At 56.8% G+C, this 15,761-nt stretch overlaps 6 protein-coding genes across 6 annotated transcripts; 3 read left to right on the top strand and 3 right to left on the bottom strand.

Annotated features, from left to right (window-relative positions):
- Positions 1-1,073: 1,073 nt before the first annotated feature.
- On the top strand, positions 1,074-2,728 carry CDEST_09451 (Putative UDP-glucuronosyl/UDP-glucosyltransferase; the record flags this gene model as incomplete). Its single annotated transcript, XM_062925610.1, has 3 exons — positions 1,074-1,600; positions 1,688-2,338; positions 2,458-2,728. 3 exons carry the CDS (start codon positions 1,074-1,076, stop codon positions 2,726-2,728), a joined length of 1,449 nt encoding a protein of 482 aa, XP_062781661.1.
- A 354-nt stretch (positions 2,729-3,082) lies between these two features.
- On the bottom strand, positions 3,083-5,189 carry CDEST_09450 (uncharacterized protein; the record flags this gene model as incomplete). The annotated part of the gene is made up of 4 exons (XM_062925609.1): positions 4,953-5,189; positions 4,388-4,881; positions 3,721-4,336; positions 3,083-3,642 (listed from the first exon to the last, which is right to left on the bottom strand). The coding sequence occupies exons 1-4, from the start codon at positions 5,083-5,085 to the stop codon at positions 3,083-3,085; spliced, it is 1,803 nt and encodes a 600-aa protein (XP_062781660.1). The 5' UTR covers positions 5,086-5,189.
- A 2,431-nt stretch (positions 5,190-7,620) lies between these two features.
- Positions 7,621-8,387, top strand: CDEST_09449 (uncharacterized protein). The gene has a single exon (XM_062925608.1). The coding sequence runs from the start codon at positions 7,739-7,741 to the stop codon at positions 8,348-8,350; it is 612 nt and encodes a 203-aa protein (XP_062781659.1). The 5' UTR covers positions 7,621-7,738; the 3' UTR covers positions 8,351-8,387.
- Position 8,388: 1 nt separating this feature from the next.
- Positions 8,389-10,187, bottom strand: CDEST_09448 (Putative kynurenine formamidase/cyclase, kynurenine formamidase superfamily). Its single transcript, XM_062925607.1, has 3 exons — positions 9,974-10,187; positions 9,225-9,880; positions 8,389-9,131 (listed from the first exon to the last, which is right to left on the bottom strand). Exons 1-3 carry the CDS (start codon positions 10,159-10,161, stop codon positions 8,956-8,958), a joined length of 1,020 nt encoding a protein of 339 aa, XP_062781658.1. The 5' UTR covers positions 10,162-10,187; the 3' UTR covers positions 8,389-8,955.
- An 852-nt stretch (positions 10,188-11,039) lies between these two features.
- On the top strand, positions 11,040-13,975 carry CDEST_09447 (Putative FAD/NAD(P)-binding domain superfamily). Its single transcript, XM_062925606.1, has one exon. It carries the CDS (start codon positions 12,023-12,025, stop codon positions 13,970-13,972), a length of 1,950 nt encoding a protein of 649 aa, XP_062781657.1. The 5' UTR covers positions 11,040-12,022; the 3' UTR covers positions 13,973-13,975.
- A 1-nt stretch (position 13,976) lies between these two features.
- Positions 13,977-15,692, bottom strand: CDEST_09446 (uncharacterized protein). Its single transcript, XM_062925605.1, has 2 exons — positions 14,605-15,692; positions 13,977-14,505 (listed from the first exon to the last, which is right to left on the bottom strand). The coding sequence occupies exons 1-2, from the start codon at positions 14,885-14,887 to the stop codon at positions 14,240-14,242; spliced, it is 549 nt and encodes a 182-aa protein (XP_062781656.1). The 5' UTR covers positions 14,888-15,692; the 3' UTR covers positions 13,977-14,239.
- Positions 15,693-15,761: the final 69 nt, after the last annotated feature.

Raw genomic sequence — 15,761 nt, 5'->3', positions numbered from 1 at the left:
ACTGCACATCCTGGAGCAGCCGGGCCAGTGTGTTCTGTTGTGGATCTGAGCCGAATGCTCCAGCCAGCCCTCCCCCCCGACGGAGCTGAACTCGGACAAAGGGTGCTGCCATCCGGCTGAACCCTCAGTAATACTACTACACGTGTACAGCAAAAACCCCTTCATCCCAGCCCAACGGTTTAAGTGTGGCAGAGTTAACCTCTTGAGTTAACCTCTTGAGTTAACCTTTTCCAGACCTCATCTGCTACCAATGACCCAGGGGACAGACAGACATATGGGCCATGATGTCTGGCTAGCCTCGGATGCATCATTCCCAAAGTCCCTCGATTATCTCCATCTTGTCGCCCATGTCCCACCGGCCCTGTCAGCGGCGCAACACTCGGTTCTGGCCCGTGAATCGCCCATCTCTCGTCTCATGTGGTTTTTTAGTAGAGGTTTTTTTTTTTTTTTCCAACCATCCATGTAGCAGCCCGACGGGTCTCTGCATCCTTCCCGTCCCCTCGCTAAACAATAGCCTTAAGTTATCAGATTGGATGCACTGCAGGAGATACTTCCTTATTCTCTCGGCTGCATTCGTTCCCATCAGCACCCCCCCGCTAGGTCCTTTCGTATCATGTTTTTTCTATACTATTCATGGCCTGATGGGATTCCAGACCGACACGACATGGGTATGGTATGTCTGTATCGATCGGGCGGGACTGCCCACAATCTTTTATTTTCCTCTTTCCCTTCTTACTACTGTTCGTGCTGCCTGGTGAGCTCCTCTTGGCGGCGTTCCTGCGGGAGCCGGTGGCTTGTCTCTGCGAGATATTACGGATAGTCTGCTGCCGAACTCATGGGTCTCCGTGATCCTTCGGCTCTTCTTGGCATACACTTATACTTGACTCTCCTGCCGTATCGATCTGACAACAAGGAGGGGAAGGGGGAGGGATCCTAGTCGCGGCACACAATGATGAATGCCATAGTGCTATTAAAGCCTTTCTTCAACCCGCAGAGCGTGAGGTCTCCGTGATGATGTTCTCCTTTCCCTCCCGTTCTCCTTGCACCGCGGGAATCTCACAACCGACGCAGCCATGGCCGGACGAAAACGGATCCTGCTCATCACCAACGCGGAGCTCGGCCAGGCCAACGTCTACCTGGCCGTCAGCCACGAGCTCCTGAAGCAGGACCCGGCCATCGACCTGCACGTCGCCTCCTTCGGCGCCCTCGAGAGCGCCGTCGCCGCCGTCGCCCCGGCCGCCACGTTCCACGAACTCCATGGCGCCACCTGGAAGGAGGCGCTCTTTGACCGCCCGGAGCACCGCTTCGAGGAGGTCTGCGCCCTGCACCCGACCGCGTGGAACGCCGCCGAGGCCGCCTTGATCATGCCGCGCATCACGACCCCGTGGACCTCGGCCGAGTACGTCGACCTCGTCCAGCAGACGGAGCGCGTCGTCACGGACGTCGACGCCGACCTCGTCCTCGCCGATAACCTCTTCACCCCGGCCATCACCGTGCTCTGGAAGCTGAAGCCCAACTGGCACATCCTCTCTCCCAACACCTACAGAGAGTTCATTTTGGCCACCCAGCCCCGGCTCGAGGCCGTATGGAAGCACCCGCCGTAGGACATGTTACCCCCCCCACCCATCGCTTCCCGTCACACGCTCACCCTTTCTGCCCACTAACACCCAATGAATGACCCCCCCAGGCCCCGATCCACCATCTCGTACCCCGTTCCCTGGTACCAGATACCGTCAGCCATCTACCAGCTCTACCATTACAGCAGAAACGTCTCCAACCCCTACTGGATCAACCACGCAAAGTACATCAAGGAGAAGACCGGCACCGAGTACTCCGACTGGGGCCGCGTCGCCTTCTGGCCCCCCGAGGGGCTGAAGGTCATCCTCCCCAGCAACCCGGCCGTCGACTTCCCCTTCTCCGTCGTGCCGGACCACCTCGTCTCGTGCGGGCCCATCGTCCTGCCCGCAAAACCCCTGAAGGAGACCGACCCGGGGATGGCCGTCTGGATCGCCAAGCGCCCGACGGTCTACGTCAACCTCGGGACCCACGCGACCTACGAGGAGGCCGATGCGAGGGAGCTGGCTGGCGCGCTCAGGGCTCTGCTGGACGCGGCCAAGGAGGCCGGCCGGGAGCTGCAGGTCCTGTGGAAGCTCAAGAAGCGCGGCGAGTACGCCGGGGAGGGATTCGCCGCCGTGCTGAACGTCGTCGGCTCCGAGTGGGAGGAGAACGTGCGCGTCACCGACTGGCTCGAGGCGGAGCCCATGGCCATCCTCGAGTCCGGGAACGTCATCTGCTCCGTCAACCACGGAGGTGCCAACTCGTACTTCGAGGCCGTCAGGTATGAAGCTCATTTGCAACCTTTCTTTTTTGCGGACTTCAAGAAACCCCCCCCCCCCCCCCCCCCCCCCTTTTCCTTCTTTCGGGGAAGTTCAAGAGACTCAACTGACACATTGACAGCGCCGGCGTCCCTCAGGTCGTCCTCCCCGTGTGGTTCGACACCTACGACTTCGCCACGAGGGTAGAGTATCTGGGCATCGGGAAGCGCGGCAGCACGAACCACGCCCCCAAGTGCGCCGCCAAGGAACTCGGCCCCATACTGAAAGAGGTCGTTCTGGGCGAGAGCGCCGAGGGCTTCAGGAAGAAGGCCGCCGACCTGGCGGAGGTCTGCAGGCGGGACGGCGGGGGCAGGGTCATTGCCGCAAAGGCGATTCTGAAGGAATTGAAGTGATGATCACGTCGGACGTTGCATTAGATACCAAGAGTCTGGTGGGATGTCGGTTGTCGGGTTTCCTCCGCTGTAAGTTCTTTGAATCATGGAGAGTTGCTTCGTTTCTCACACAAATTGTACTGTTAAGCCCGTTATCATGCCAAGGAGTCAGGAGGAGTGATTTGCTATTTCTAAAAGATAACAGATATTTATTTACGGAAAGCTGAAACAGTCACTTGACAACAATGATCAGAAGTGCGATCTCAGAAGCAATGTAGACAGAAGCCGTTCGAGTACATGTTCTCCAGCTTGACACGCTACAAAACAATTCCGTCTCACTTTCACTAATGCATTCATCCTCATAACAACGAAACATCATGGTTCAATCTCAGCCTCCGTACCGAGAAGAGCCACGGCCCCGTCCGATTTCGTGGCTTCTGGGCCCTCGTCCATTCTCTTCATGCCGAATCGCAGCTTCACCTCTTTAAACTCTTTCGAAAAGTTCTCCGACCCCCCGGAGCTACATTCCCTACCCAGCTCTCGCAGGGTCCCGCCCGGGCTCGTCGTCGATACGAGTTGGAGAAAGCTGTTGCCAGCCGATGAGCCGTTCCGGCGCAGCGCCTGATATCCGAGGAGATAAACAATGGCTGTCACGGCGAGGCAAGAACCGTACGGTGCGTAGAACTGCCACGGTTCGCTGAAGAGGTACACCGCTGCGCCCTCGAAGGCCTCGATGGGCTCGCTGTAGGTCCAAAGGGTCTCGGGTTGCAGCCAGTTGAGAGATATACTCGATATGAGGACGTCTTGGAGATAGCTCTGCAGGCTCTCTGCCGTGATGTTCACGTCCAGACCGAACTTGTTGCGTATTCCGATGTACGGGCTCCCAGCTGCTCGCGTCCCATTCACAACGAGGGCTGGGACGCCTGGAAACAGGTCTGATCGCGTGTCAGCCCCTCCCTACACTTCATATACTCCACGGACTGCTTCTAGGTATTACGTGAGAATGGGCTTACCGTATTTATAAAGTATCTTTCCCGTCAGTGACTGCACAGCCGCTTGTCTTATCGCCAGAGCCTGCAAGATCCGGAACTGAATCGTCAAATCATCTTGCGCCGCTTTAGACTCGTTGACAAACTTCTCCCCAGGAAAATACTCATGCAGAGATGTACCCATGGGCTTCCCTGTCGATATTGCCGTCTCGTTGAGAATGGAAGCACGGATGTCGCGAGATCCGTTTTGAAAAGTGGCTATCGTCAGGCGGTACGTTGCGAGCGCGGTCGAGCAAGCCATCGCCTTCATGGTCGCGTTGGGGACGCAACTCCCGCCTCTGATCGGGAACCAGGCCACTTTGAAGGAATCTTCTATCTTGAGCTCCGTCTCGGCCTCGTCCCATGCCAGGAATACGTCCCCGCCGCGGCATTTGGAAAAGGGTTCAAAGGTGCCGTTGGCAGAACGTTGATTGTATTCGGGCATTTCGGTCAGAGATGCTTGTCTGCAGTTGAACTTCGGTCCCTCGATGATGCTCGTGTAGTTGCATGTGCCTTTGCAGGGTAGCCGCAGCGGAACTGGTTCGCCTGAAGCCAGAACTCGGTCGGCGACGGATTCCAACTGCAAGATGGCTCGACTTGACTGTTTTGGTTGTCAGCAGACAGTCCTGAATGTTTGTCAACGTCTACCTACAGTGGAAGTCACGAGTTCGCCGGGTATTTCAAACAATGCGTGATGGTATAGGTCATGGGCAGTCCCGTTCCCCCAGTCGCTGATGTTCATTGTCGGCACGTCGTGTAGCGTCACCGGCTGGACTGCTTCTCTGTACTCTACCGTTAACGCACCCGGTGGGAAAACGATTGCCAGAGGCACCAAGAGGCAGAGGAATGCTACAAGCCACGGCTCAGGGGCGGCCAGAAAGATACCGGGGCGTGGGAGGTTCCAAGGGCTCGTGGCCAATCTGATAAGCTTGTCGATCGTCACAGCTGGGAGAGCCTTTTTTCGAAAGAGTCGCCATACGAGTTGATCGTACGCCACGCCTAAGCCGCTCAGAAGACAGATTTCAACCGCTATAGCCAGGAAGTTGGCAATGGCCGACTGCAGACTCTGCCCGACAAACGATGACTCGACGGGTTTGCGGTGGAGGGAGAAGAAGAAAACCAAATGCATGATCATGAAAGCCGTGCCTTAAAAACTGTCAGCATGGTCTGTTCAAGAGCAGGAGGGTCACGAACACTAGATCGGGCTGAGAATTTACCTAGAAAATAAAATGCAGCCATCTGCCAAAGCACACGTCTCTTGGATTTTCTTGTTTTCGCCTGGGTCGGGCGTGATTCTGTCCTGTTTGTAATAGGGATCATCTCGATGTTCTCATCATCTGCCGAATCCATACGACTTCGCCTTACGTCCTCCCAGCGTGTTTCGTCACAACGCTCATTGTGGGTTGAGTGAAATCCCGTCGTAGATGAAACTAATGACACACTATTCTCAACCTCCGAGTAGAAAGGACTTTGCATCTGGAATTAGGCGTGGCTGGCTGGTCGTTGCAGCCGCTCAGGTTTCGACGTTAATTTTACTGGACGCAGGAATTGGTTTTCAAAGTATGTGTTTTCGAAAAAATGTAGATAGGGCAGTCCGGCGAATTTGTAGTTATGGGTGGCGAGCATGAATACAGATTGCTCATTGTAAGACAGCATATGGACGCCTCATTGGGGGTCAGGCGGGCCAAGCTGCCCGCCACTAACGGGAACAAGCTGCCCAGTTGCTGCATGTCAGATCAGGCTGCATCTTACGACATGGCCTTGCATTGCGAACCAAATCATATGCCACGCGAAATCTCTAATGGATCACCCAAAGGGTGGATGCAGCCGTTGGGCAACCGGGCGGTGTCAAGCAGGCTGTTGGCTGCAGGTGCAGATCGAACGTGGCTCAAGTACCGACAAGATTTGAGCGGGTTTTATGTTCTCCAGTTCTCCAGATTTACTCGTTGTCTGCTACGAAAATCAGGTAAAAATAGATACTGTAACACTGAGTATGATACGTTTATGATAGTAGTGTATGCCATTCTCTCGGGGTAGAACGCGGGTACTAGTACAGGTACTAGTATCTGATCTGCCCAGTAGGCGTTTTATGATCCTAAGATCTAACTAGGAAATGTACTTTATGCATTTTATTGATGTAAGGAGAGAGAAGTGTATAAATTTCTAACTGCTTCAGAATGCGGTGTTGACCAGCTCGGTGTATCCAGATTCTCTGCCAGAAATTATATTCCATGCGCAGACGAGGACTGCCGAATCCTCAATAGGTACTTTGAACTCAAGTCTTCGGTCATTCCAAAACCTCCTTGTAGCGAACATCCATGTTTCTGGTTCTTGCGTTTCTTGCAGTAACAGGTTTCACAAGATTGGCAAGTAAAAGTTGACTGAGCGCCGTCTAACAATCATCCTCTGTTGTGGCTATAAAGCAACTCGATTTTCCCCTCCGCCTGTGAGCCCCGTGAGAACTATTCAACGTGCTCATTCTGATTTTCGAGCCCCAAGTAGTAACCTATGCAGGTACTCGTTGCGAGCATTGAAGAAGACGGCTGCCTGTTGGTTTTCGCCTGGAGGTCTTGGACGAGGTATCGGTCACGTTAAGATGCGTTAAGCCTGGGAAAATAAATTGTGGTACCATAACATCGGTGCCAATTAGACTTTCTGTTCCCGAAAAGAACAAGACATAGACTCGGAGTTATTCCGGTGAACCCCTGAGCGTTGATCCTTTTCATTTGTTACATCAGTTCTCTAACGCCGACGGGTTTATCTTTCGTTGGCAGCATTCTCAAGTTCCAAAGACGGCTCTGAGCTGTTTTGATTGTACTTCTACATGTTTCACTCGTGTTATGATTCTCTATTTACCTACCAGGCGTGTGCAATGCCCTAGCATAGCATTCACGAGAAAGCTGCCCATTCTTACACCAGACAAGCCTTTTGTCTCTCTCGTACGATGGAACGAATCCAATGGCATCAGGTTCAACCCGTCTCGATATTACATTCTCACTTCCCAGGAGTCGGCCCCAAAGGTCAATCAGTCGCATACTAGTCGCAAATTCCGCATATGCCCCCCCTTTGTCATGAAAAGGCTGCTAGCACCAAGGGTAATTCAGGCACAACTCCACCCGTATGCTGGCCCCCTGACAGGCCGATTCGAGGCCAAAATGCAGTGGATAAGAGTAGCCCAAGGGTTGTCATCCTTCGGCTCTGCTGCCCTGTCAAGTGTGTGTGTGTGTGTGTGTGTGTGTGTGTGTGTGTGTGTGCGTGTGTGCAAACTGAGATGGATTTTACGCATACAAACTGTCAACTCCGAGCACGGCACAGAAAAGTTGAGTCTTTTCTGCCACATGAATGGCCCCCTCCCCCGTCGCGTCCGGTCTCGTAGCAACTCTGTTTCCTGTGACGCCGCCTCGTGAGCAGTCGACCGAAAGCTGCCATGCCGGTATTCCGCAAGGCCAGGGGGCGGCACAGCAAACAACCCGATAGCCAAGTGGGTTCTGCCACCAAGCGGAATTTCTCAACTGGGGGTCCAGCTGAGGCCAGTTACCCTATCACTTGGCCTGTATTGTAAAAAATTGGCAGCGCTAAAGAACCCCGGGCGGTTCTACAGTAGGCAGCCGTGCGGCACAGCGCGAGATTTTGTTAGTTTTGGCCAGCAACAAGGCTCTTTGGTATCATCGAACCAACCCAGATAGGAAACTGTTCAGTCAGGGCCTGGCCTGGATTCATTTCCTCGCTGGAGTCATCCGGGCAAGGGGTGCCGTTCGCTGAGTGCTAGGCATCAGCCCAAGCTGCCAAGCGGATGGAAGGGGGCCTCAGATGTTTGGATATAAGTAGTGATGCCGTCGCGTGTGAGGTTGCGAGAGATATCCGACTCACCTACGTCCAGTCGTTACCAACAACTAAGCCTCTCAACCACCCCTCGTCTCTTTTCCCTTCTTTCAACCTCAAAAAGACGACGCACTCTCTCTCGCATAGTCTCTTCTAAGCCATCAGACATCACCTCACAGCCATGCGTGTCGCCACCGCCATCTTCGGCGCCCTCGCCGCCTCCGTCGTGGCCGCCGATGAGATCCGCTTCAACAACATCCACAAGAGAATCGAGCCGACCAAGATCATCCAGGTCCTCGAGGCCCGCGGCACGCCCGAGTGCACCAGCGCCATCTACGCCTTCGTGGACGCCGTCACCGGCTCCGACCCCCTCCCCACGCCGCCCCTGGAGCTCGAGAACTGGGCCGCCACCGCCGACCTTGCCAGCTCCGCCGCCGACCCTTGCGAGACCATGTCCGTCACCGGCTCCATCGCGCCCGTCTACACCTCGTGGTACAACTCCCTGGAGTCGTGGCGGGCCGCCCACATGTCCGAGATGAGGGACGTCTGGCACGAGTGCACCGACATTCCTCTCGTTTCCGCCGAGGTCCAGAGCCTCCTCCAGTCGGGCGGTCTCTGCAGCAGCAAGCTGGCCGAGCTCACCGCCGAGGGTTCCGGCACGGCCGCCGCTACCGGCACGACGGGTGCGGGTGCGGGTGCGGCGACGGCCACTCCGAACTTCGCCCCCCGGGAAACCGGCATGGCGTTTGCCGCAGCCGCCGCCGCCGGCTTCGTCTTTGCTGTGATGCAGTAGGAGGTGCTCGAAGCGTAATTTGTTTCCATGTTTCATCTGCGATTAGCATGTGAGAGGATCGGGCTTGGGACTTGGATGTTTCGGGATGTCCTAGAATTGCTACAGGTGTTAGAGGAGGGACCGTAAGCACCAGCATGTTCACAATACCTAGCTTTTAACGATAATGATTGTTCCACTTCCATTAGGAGTTAGCAGGCGCAACTGTTCTTCGGTCATCGCTGCCAGCATCTTATATACATGTAAATCGTACATTGCATAAACGACGTATAGAATCGTCTTGTATTCAACTACTGCCGCCTCGAGACTTTGAAAAACCAGTGAATACCTATCTGTGTAGTTGTTCTAGCTCTCAACCATTAAATCTGAAGTGTACTTGGATGTTGGGTTCGTCCCGGTGAAGTGAGCAAACTTCTCAGGCAACATTTGAGCCCTTCAGTCCGTCAAATGACAGGGAGGTAGAAACAACCCCCGGAAACCTCACAGAGTTGTCGAGTCACCCATTAGCAAATTTTCACGGCCGCACAACTATCCTCACGTCAACACACACAAAAACACCAGGGCTGACTTGTTTCTCTACAGCGAATCCTTCTTCGTTTTTTTCCACTTCAAAAGATCGCCAAAGCGTTTGGCGGAGACCCGACCAGGCAAGAGACGTTCAACGGAGCAGAGGTAAGCAAGAAGGTATATCGACCCGTCTTCTTGCAGTACGCCGAGAGACGGCTCAGGTCCCACAGCTCGCCGATGGGCATGCCGAAAAGGCTCAGAAAATAGGGATGCAAGACTGAGAGACGGCAGTTAGTTAGCGAGCGAGAGCGGCTCAACGTTTCCGGCTCCCATGCGGGCCCCCCTCATCAGAGGACGTAGGACAACTCACCAAGACTGGTCATGGGCGCCTCGGCACCGTCGGCGTCCAGCGGGGGCAGGGCCTCGAAGGCATTCGCGTCGCCGGCGACGGCGGCGAAGTGCCTGTTCCAGAACCACCGGGCCGTCTCCTCCGTGCCGTGCACGCCCGACAGCTTCCTCTGCGCCATCTTTGCCAGGTCCGCCGGCTCGGGTGTGTCGATGATCGCGGTGATGCCCGTCCTCAGGATGAAGATGTCGCCCTGCTTGAACGCGACGCCCTGGTGCACCGCCACCGCCTCGATGTCCTGGACGGTGATGCGGTATCCGTCCAGGGGGTGGTAGTCGATCCCCTTGGCCTCGGCGTAGGCCTTGTAGTCGATGAGTACGCCGCGGCCGACCACCCCTCCCCGCTCGTGCCAGTGGTCGATGGTCGGCATCTTGTTGTCGGCCGTCGAGGCCGCCGAGAGCTCGCCCTGGGTCGGCTTGAAGCCGTTGTAGGCCAGGCCGGTCTCCTGGTGCTGCCAGTGGACGAGACTATCCCACTGGCTGCTCCCCTGGGTGTTGAAGTCCAGCTCATCGTCCCAGCCGAGTCCGTTGCTCAAGCCGGTGGCCTGCAGGGAGTGCACGGTGTGAACCGTCTGCTTGCGTCCCTCGATGGCGAACTTGTTCATGCTATCCAACGGCCAACTGTTGTTGTTTGTTTTGTCTCGTCAGAAGATTCAATGGGTCTCGCAAAAGCAGGTTTTGGCTCGTTTCCTCGAGGAACAAGGACTGGCCTACTTGAGAGAGATGGAAACACCGTCGCGAACCTCGGCGGCGGCCTCCTTGATGGCCTCGGGCGTCAGCAGGTTCAGCGTCCCGTAAATGTCCTTCTTCCCGTCCTTGTCGAAAACACCCCACGCGCAGCCCTTGGGCATGCCCTCGACCGGCGGGAGAGTGTCATAGTCGGGAAGGCTGAGCGCGGTCATGGTGGCTAGTTGGGTAAACGATGATGCTGTGGTTGTCAATATTGTTGTAGCACGGAAGGTAGATACTTGACGGACCAAACAGAGAGGAGAGAGGCTCTCGATCGCTTATATCCCATCAGGTGGGTGGGCGATTGGGTTAAGATCTCTAGGCAATGCCCGCCGGTGGGATGCTTCTTCAGAGTCTCGAATCGGAAGGTATTGGCGCACGCGAAGGGCTTTAAGCAGGTTGTAAAGGGCCGACTAATGGTTAGATTCCCTTGCTGCAGGTGGGTGACATGGAGATGTTGGAGTAAGCCCCCCGCAAGATGTTCCCGTGGCGGTGGACGATCTGCAGCGCAGCAAAGTTGATAGTACTTGAAGATACTCGGCTCAAGTGGTTCAGCATCTTTTTCCAGACCATTTGTCGATTAAGATGTGAGCACTTATTTATCCCGTCTCTTGTCTCGTATCAACTAGCAAGCCAGAGCCCAACGACGCTCCGGCCTCTCATGCTTTCAAACGCCATGTCCGAGAGCAGCGCCTTTGCCTGCACAGCCTCCGGTGCGTAGGAACTCTTCCTTGCTCCCATCAATATCGTCTTGACCTCGATCCACCCATTGTGGAACCGCTAAACTTTACCTGAACTATCTTGTCAAGTGAAGTCGCGCCAGCTCACAAGCTGCCTACGTATTCGTTCATGGGCGGGCGGGCTGTTCTTCGTCTCCGGTTCCTACCACACACCTGCACTGCAAACTTAGTCTCAACTAATAACTGATACCAGCGGCGTCCTCATACTACGTGCGCAGGGGTTATTCAAGTTAGCTCTCGCCTATATATTACCCACTTGGCCGCCAAGACGGGACGCCTCTCTCGTCCGCTCGTTGCAGGGTTGACCGCGCTCTGGCTCGGTTTCGCAACGGTCAACTGGCTGATTGAGAAGTTCGATCGGCAACCTCTTCAGGTTCTGATGATGCATACTGCACTCGATGCTAGGTTCCTGTACGATGTACAACAAGAGGAAATCTGCACCACCCTTCCCCCTCCATTCCCGCCCCTCCCCCAACTCGATGCCCCCAACTCGATGCACGCTTCCAAAACCGTCTCTCGTCTGCACCAAACCGAGTCGAGTTGACATACATACGCAGCCCAGGAGATCTCCAGTGAGCCAGCCACATTTCGGACCGTTACTCTCTTAAGCTGCTCTTTCTAAGATAGACCCCCCCCCTCCACCGCCATCGCTCACCGGTGTGTCTAATGATCGCAAGACCGGCTCGGCGCCTGCAGACATAGTGTTCCACACGTCAACTCCCGCCCTTCTCCGTCCTCTCTAAGCGAGGTGCTTGGGGTTGCAGTGAGTCGACGTCGAGCGAATACGAATACGTACGTCGTCGTCAGTATCGAGACCCTGGTGCTCCATGTACTCAAACATACATTTTCATTCTGAGCGTCTCCATCCATCGCTTACGTGGTAGCACTCTTGATGCGACTAGCCCGCAGGCAAGACCCAGCTCCGGCAGCAGGTTGTACAATGGTGTACCTGAAGACGAGCCCGGAGACTCACAAGCTTCAGACCCCGAGTGAGATCGGACAACAAGGACCAGTGCTTGCCAGCAAACGTCACTGGTGCTGCTTTGCTGTCTGGAGAGGGGACGAGTGGGAGGGGAGGGGGGAAGCGCTTGGACTGTCCCAGCATAACCCTCTTCCAGACATATATTTGTCTGCTATGCGACGTTATCTGAACCATGACGTTTTGCCGTCTTGAGTCTGCACATCTGGTCTGAAGTTCCGTCCTGTTATCTTGTTGGACTGCACATAGAACTGCATCTAGAACTGCACATACCCTCAGACCCGGACACATCTCTTCCATCGAAGAAGCCGCATCATGTCTGTTCTCCCCACAACCGCATCGGAGACGCCCGCGGGCGCCGCCGCCATGGACTTCATGACGCTGAACAAGAAGTACGCCGAGGAGAAGGAGAAGCGCCAAAGGCCGGACGGCAACAAGCAATACGTCGACATGGAGGCGGATGCGCGGTTCAGCAAGCTCGCCCGGGACCCCTGGGCCGACCACGAGAAGCTCAACGCGCAGCCGGCCAACCTCCGGGACGGCGACAAGATCAAGATCGTCGTCCTGGGCGCCGGCTACGGCGGCCTGCTCTACGCCATCCGCCTCGTTCAGGCCGGCTTCCGCGCCGAGGACATCCGCCTCGTCGACGCCGCCGGCGGCTTCGGCGGCACCTGGTACTGGAACCGCTATCCGGGCCTCATGTGCGACGTCGAGAGCTACATCTACATGCCGCTGCTCGAGGAGACGGGCTACGTGCCGAGGCACAGGTACTCGTACGGCCACGAGCTGCTCGCGCACGCGAACCGCCTGGCCGAGACGTGGAACCTGGCGGACAAGGGCGTCTTCCGCTCGCAGATCAAGAGCTACGAGTGGGACGAGGACGCGAGGCGGTGGTCAGTGGTCATCGAGCAGGGCCGTGGCCCCAACGAGGCGCCCGTGACGATGACGGTGTGGTCGCAGTTCGTCGTCGTCGCGAACGGCGTCTTGAACCACCCCAAGGTGGCCAAGAACCTCGAGGCCTTCGAGGGCGCCATGTTCCACACCGCGCGGTGGGACTACGGCGTCACCGGCGGCAGCCCGGACGACCTCGAGAATGTACAGCTCACGGGCCTGCAAGGGAAACGGGTCGGCATCATCGGCACGGGCGCCACGGCCATCCAGCTCGTGCCCCAGCTCGCCAAGTGGGCCAAGGAGCTCTACGTCTTCCAGCGGACGCCCTCGTCGGTGGACGAGCGGGGCCAGCGGCCGACGGACCTGGAGGAGTGGAAGAAGAGGATCGCCAGCGGCGGCCCCGGTTGGCAGACCCGCCGCACCGAGAACTTCAACGTCTTCATCACCGGCGGCGAGGCGGACGAGAACCTGGTCGCGGACGGCTGGACGACGATCAAGACGTACAAGGCCCTCATCGGCAGCCCCCAAGACAAGCCCCTCGGCATGGCGGACATCCCGGGCCACATCGGCAACCTGCTCGCCCTGGACGTGCCCCGGTCCGAACGGATCCGGCGGCGCGTAGACGAGATCGTCAGGGACAAGGCGACGGCCGAGTCGCTCAAGCCGTGGTACCCGAGCTGGTGCAAGCGGCCGACGTTCCACGACGACTATCTGCCGGCGTTCAACCTGCCCAACGTCTACCTGGTCGACACCAACGGTAAGGGCGTGGACAGGGCGACCAGGACGTCCCTCGTCGTCGGCGACGCAGACTACCCGCTCGACGTCGTCGTGCTGAGCACGGGTTACAGGCCGGTCGGCGAGAACCTGGTCGAGCCTTCGGGTCGGTCCAACATGACCATCCGAGGCCGCGGGGGGCGCCTCATGTCCGACAAGTGGTTCGGCGAGGGGCCGTCGACGTTGCACGGCGTGCTCACCAGCGGCTTCCCGAACCTCTTCCTCGCCGGCCCGCTGCAGACCGGCGCATCGGTCAACTTCGCCTATGTGCAGGACGTCCTCTCGCAGCATTGCGCGTACATCCTGGCCGAGGCGATGAAGCGGGCGGGCAAGAGCACCGACAAGGTCGTCGTCGAGTCCACCGTCGAGGCCGAGGAGACCTACGCGGGGCTCATCATGCAGTACGCGGCGTGGTTCTCCGCCATGAGCGTCTGCACGCCGGGGTATCTGAACAACGAAGGGCACCAGGCGCCGCCGGAAGAGCAGATGAAGATGGCCAAGGGCGCGCCGTTCCCTCTTGGGATGAATGCCTGGGCGCGGTTTCTGAAGGAGTGGCGTGCCGAGGGTTCGATGAAGGGTGTGAATGTTATTGCCGCATGAACTGAGGGGTTCGGGTGGAAAGGCTTGGTGGCGCGAAAGAAAGTGGTTGGGTGTGTAGCGGGAGTTTTGTCAACTCGATCGACAGCAAAATAAGAAACAGTAACGTGGTCTCGGATGAGGTTTCGAGTCTTTACATAGTAGCTGTTGATAAGCCAAACAGAACTAAGAGTGCCGAGTACATGACATGTATGAAACGAGATATCCAACTTCCCCGTGTAAACATTACGATTTTGGTACAACTTCCTGCGGCGTCCTTCGCGTGCTCACTCAGAAGATCTTGTCGAGGATCTTCTCGCCCCCGTCCAGCCTGTCCGCCTCCTTCCTCAGCGCCTCGGCCCTGAACTTCCGAAACGCCGTCTCGATCCTGGCGCGGCTCTCGGGGTCCTTGCTGATGGTCCGGGCCGCCGACGCCGTCCCGGAGAAGAAGCCGAGCTCACCGCCCAGGAAGAGGCTGCCGAGCCCGAGCAGCGAGTACGCCGCGACGTCGCCGAGCCTCGTCGGCGCCATCTTGTCCGTCAAGTCAGGGATGGGTTCTGGCCTGGTGTGTCAGCGGTGTCGGAGGCAAACCCGAAGAAAAAAGAAAGGGAAAAAAAAGGGGAGGGGGGGAGAAGGGGGGGTTATTGTTGACCGACCTGTTCTTCCGCTGGCAAACTGAACGTGTGTCGGCTTCTCGGTGGCCCGGAACGCGGCGAACATGTCGGCGCGGGCCCGTCTCAGCCGGAAAGCGAGGAAGAACCCGAGTCCCAGGCCGACGACGGAGCCGATCGTCGCATGCGTGCCGACCCTGCTGGCGGCGGTCTTGAGCAGGTCACGGTCCGAGTCACGAAGGTCGTGTTCGAGGTGTTTCTCGGCGATGGCGGCCAGGTCGTCCGAAGACGGCGACTTGCGGAAGGCGGCCAAGGAATCGCGAGACATGTTGGTGAGGTGGATGGATGGATGGATGGATGGATGAGATATGTAGACGGGGGAGACTGAAGGAAGAGTGGACTCTGTGATGGATGGTCTGCAGTCGTTGTTGTTTTGTCTAGGGCACTGTCTGAGTAGGTATGAAGTAAAAGACAATTAGTTTCACATATTTTCTCACTTTAGAAACGCGCTGCTCGTCCAGTTAACTAACTCCCTTGATATCCCGCTGCCGCCGCCCACGGGAATCGCGGGCGCCAAGTTCGGGACTCTTCTGGCTTTCTAGCGCCCCGATGACGTCCTACATACGTGACCGAGATTCCCTGGCTAGAACCTGCTGGACCGTGCGGCGAAGCTTCTCGGGGGGGGCCAGGAACCACCATTTCCAGCGTCTTCGATCCAGGACTCGTGAATCTATTTTACCAGCACTTGACTTCCGACTTGACTTCCGGACGGGCTGACAAGGTTTGCACCACACCTAATCAAGAGATTGTCGCCATGTCCTTCTCTTTTTGCGGATCGGGGAGTTGTCTGATCCAGAGACCAAGCAGGGGGGGTTCGCAACACGTAGTGCATGTCAGGATGAATTGTTGTTTGGCGCAACTCTCAACTCAAGCTATCATCCCTTCCATGCCAAGAACCCATCTTCTCAAGTGTGAGGCTGGCTTCAGGAAATAACGATGCAACGGCTCAGTTCGATTAGACTCTATCCGGATTTTGGGGCTCTCAAGGCTCATGCTCTGTAGAAATTGGGAACGGTGATGGAGAGTGCTGTCAGGGCTTCTTATTGTCAGATGATGTTTGAAACAGTCACAAAACGGAAGGGTGGCCGAGTTGGTTATGGCGCCAGGTTAAGGTCAGCTTAACATCTGTTTCCTGGTGGGGC

Source organism: Colletotrichum destructivum, chromosome 6 (genome assembly GCF_034447905.1).
Source record: "Colletotrichum destructivum chromosome 6, complete sequence".
Lineage (NCBI taxonomy): Eukaryota > Fungi > Ascomycota > Sordariomycetes > Glomerellales > Glomerellaceae > Colletotrichum > Colletotrichum destructivum.
The sequence above is the reverse complement of the archived record's forward strand: the minus strand, read 5'-3'. Positions and strand labels throughout refer to the sequence as shown.

What these genes read in the sequence shown, in the direction of transcription:
- CDEST_09449 (XM_062925608.1), top strand. Translation starts at nt 7,739, where the DNA reads ATGCGTGTCGCCACCGCCATCTTCGGCGCCCTCGCCGCCTCCGTCGTG.
- CDEST_09448 (XM_062925607.1), bottom strand. Translation starts at nt 10,161, where the DNA reads ATGACCGCGCTCAGCCTTCCCGACTATGACACTCTCCCGCCGGTCGAG. An exon ending in GGTGTTTCCATCTCTCTCAA is followed by an intron (nt 9,881 to 9,973) that starts GTAGGCCAGTCC and finishes AAACAACAACAG; the next exon opens with TTGGCCGTTGGATAGCATGA. An exon ending in GGCGCCCATGACCAGTCTTG is followed by an intron (nt 9,132 to 9,224) that starts GTGAGTTGTCCT and finishes GCCGTCTCTCAG; the next exon opens with TCTTGCATCCCTATTTTCTG.
- CDEST_09447 (XM_062925606.1), top strand. Translation starts at nt 12,023, where the DNA reads ATGTCTGTTCTCCCCACAACCGCATCGGAGACGCCCGCGGGCGCCGCC.
- CDEST_09446 (XM_062925605.1), bottom strand. Translation starts at nt 14,887, where the DNA reads ATGTCTCGCGATTCCTTGGCCGCCTTCCGCAAGTCGCCGTCTTCGGAC. An exon ending in GTTTGCCAGCGGAAGAACAG is followed by an intron (nt 14,506 to 14,604) that starts GTCGGTCAACAA and finishes ACACCAGGCCAG; the next exon opens with AACCCATCCCTGACTTGACG.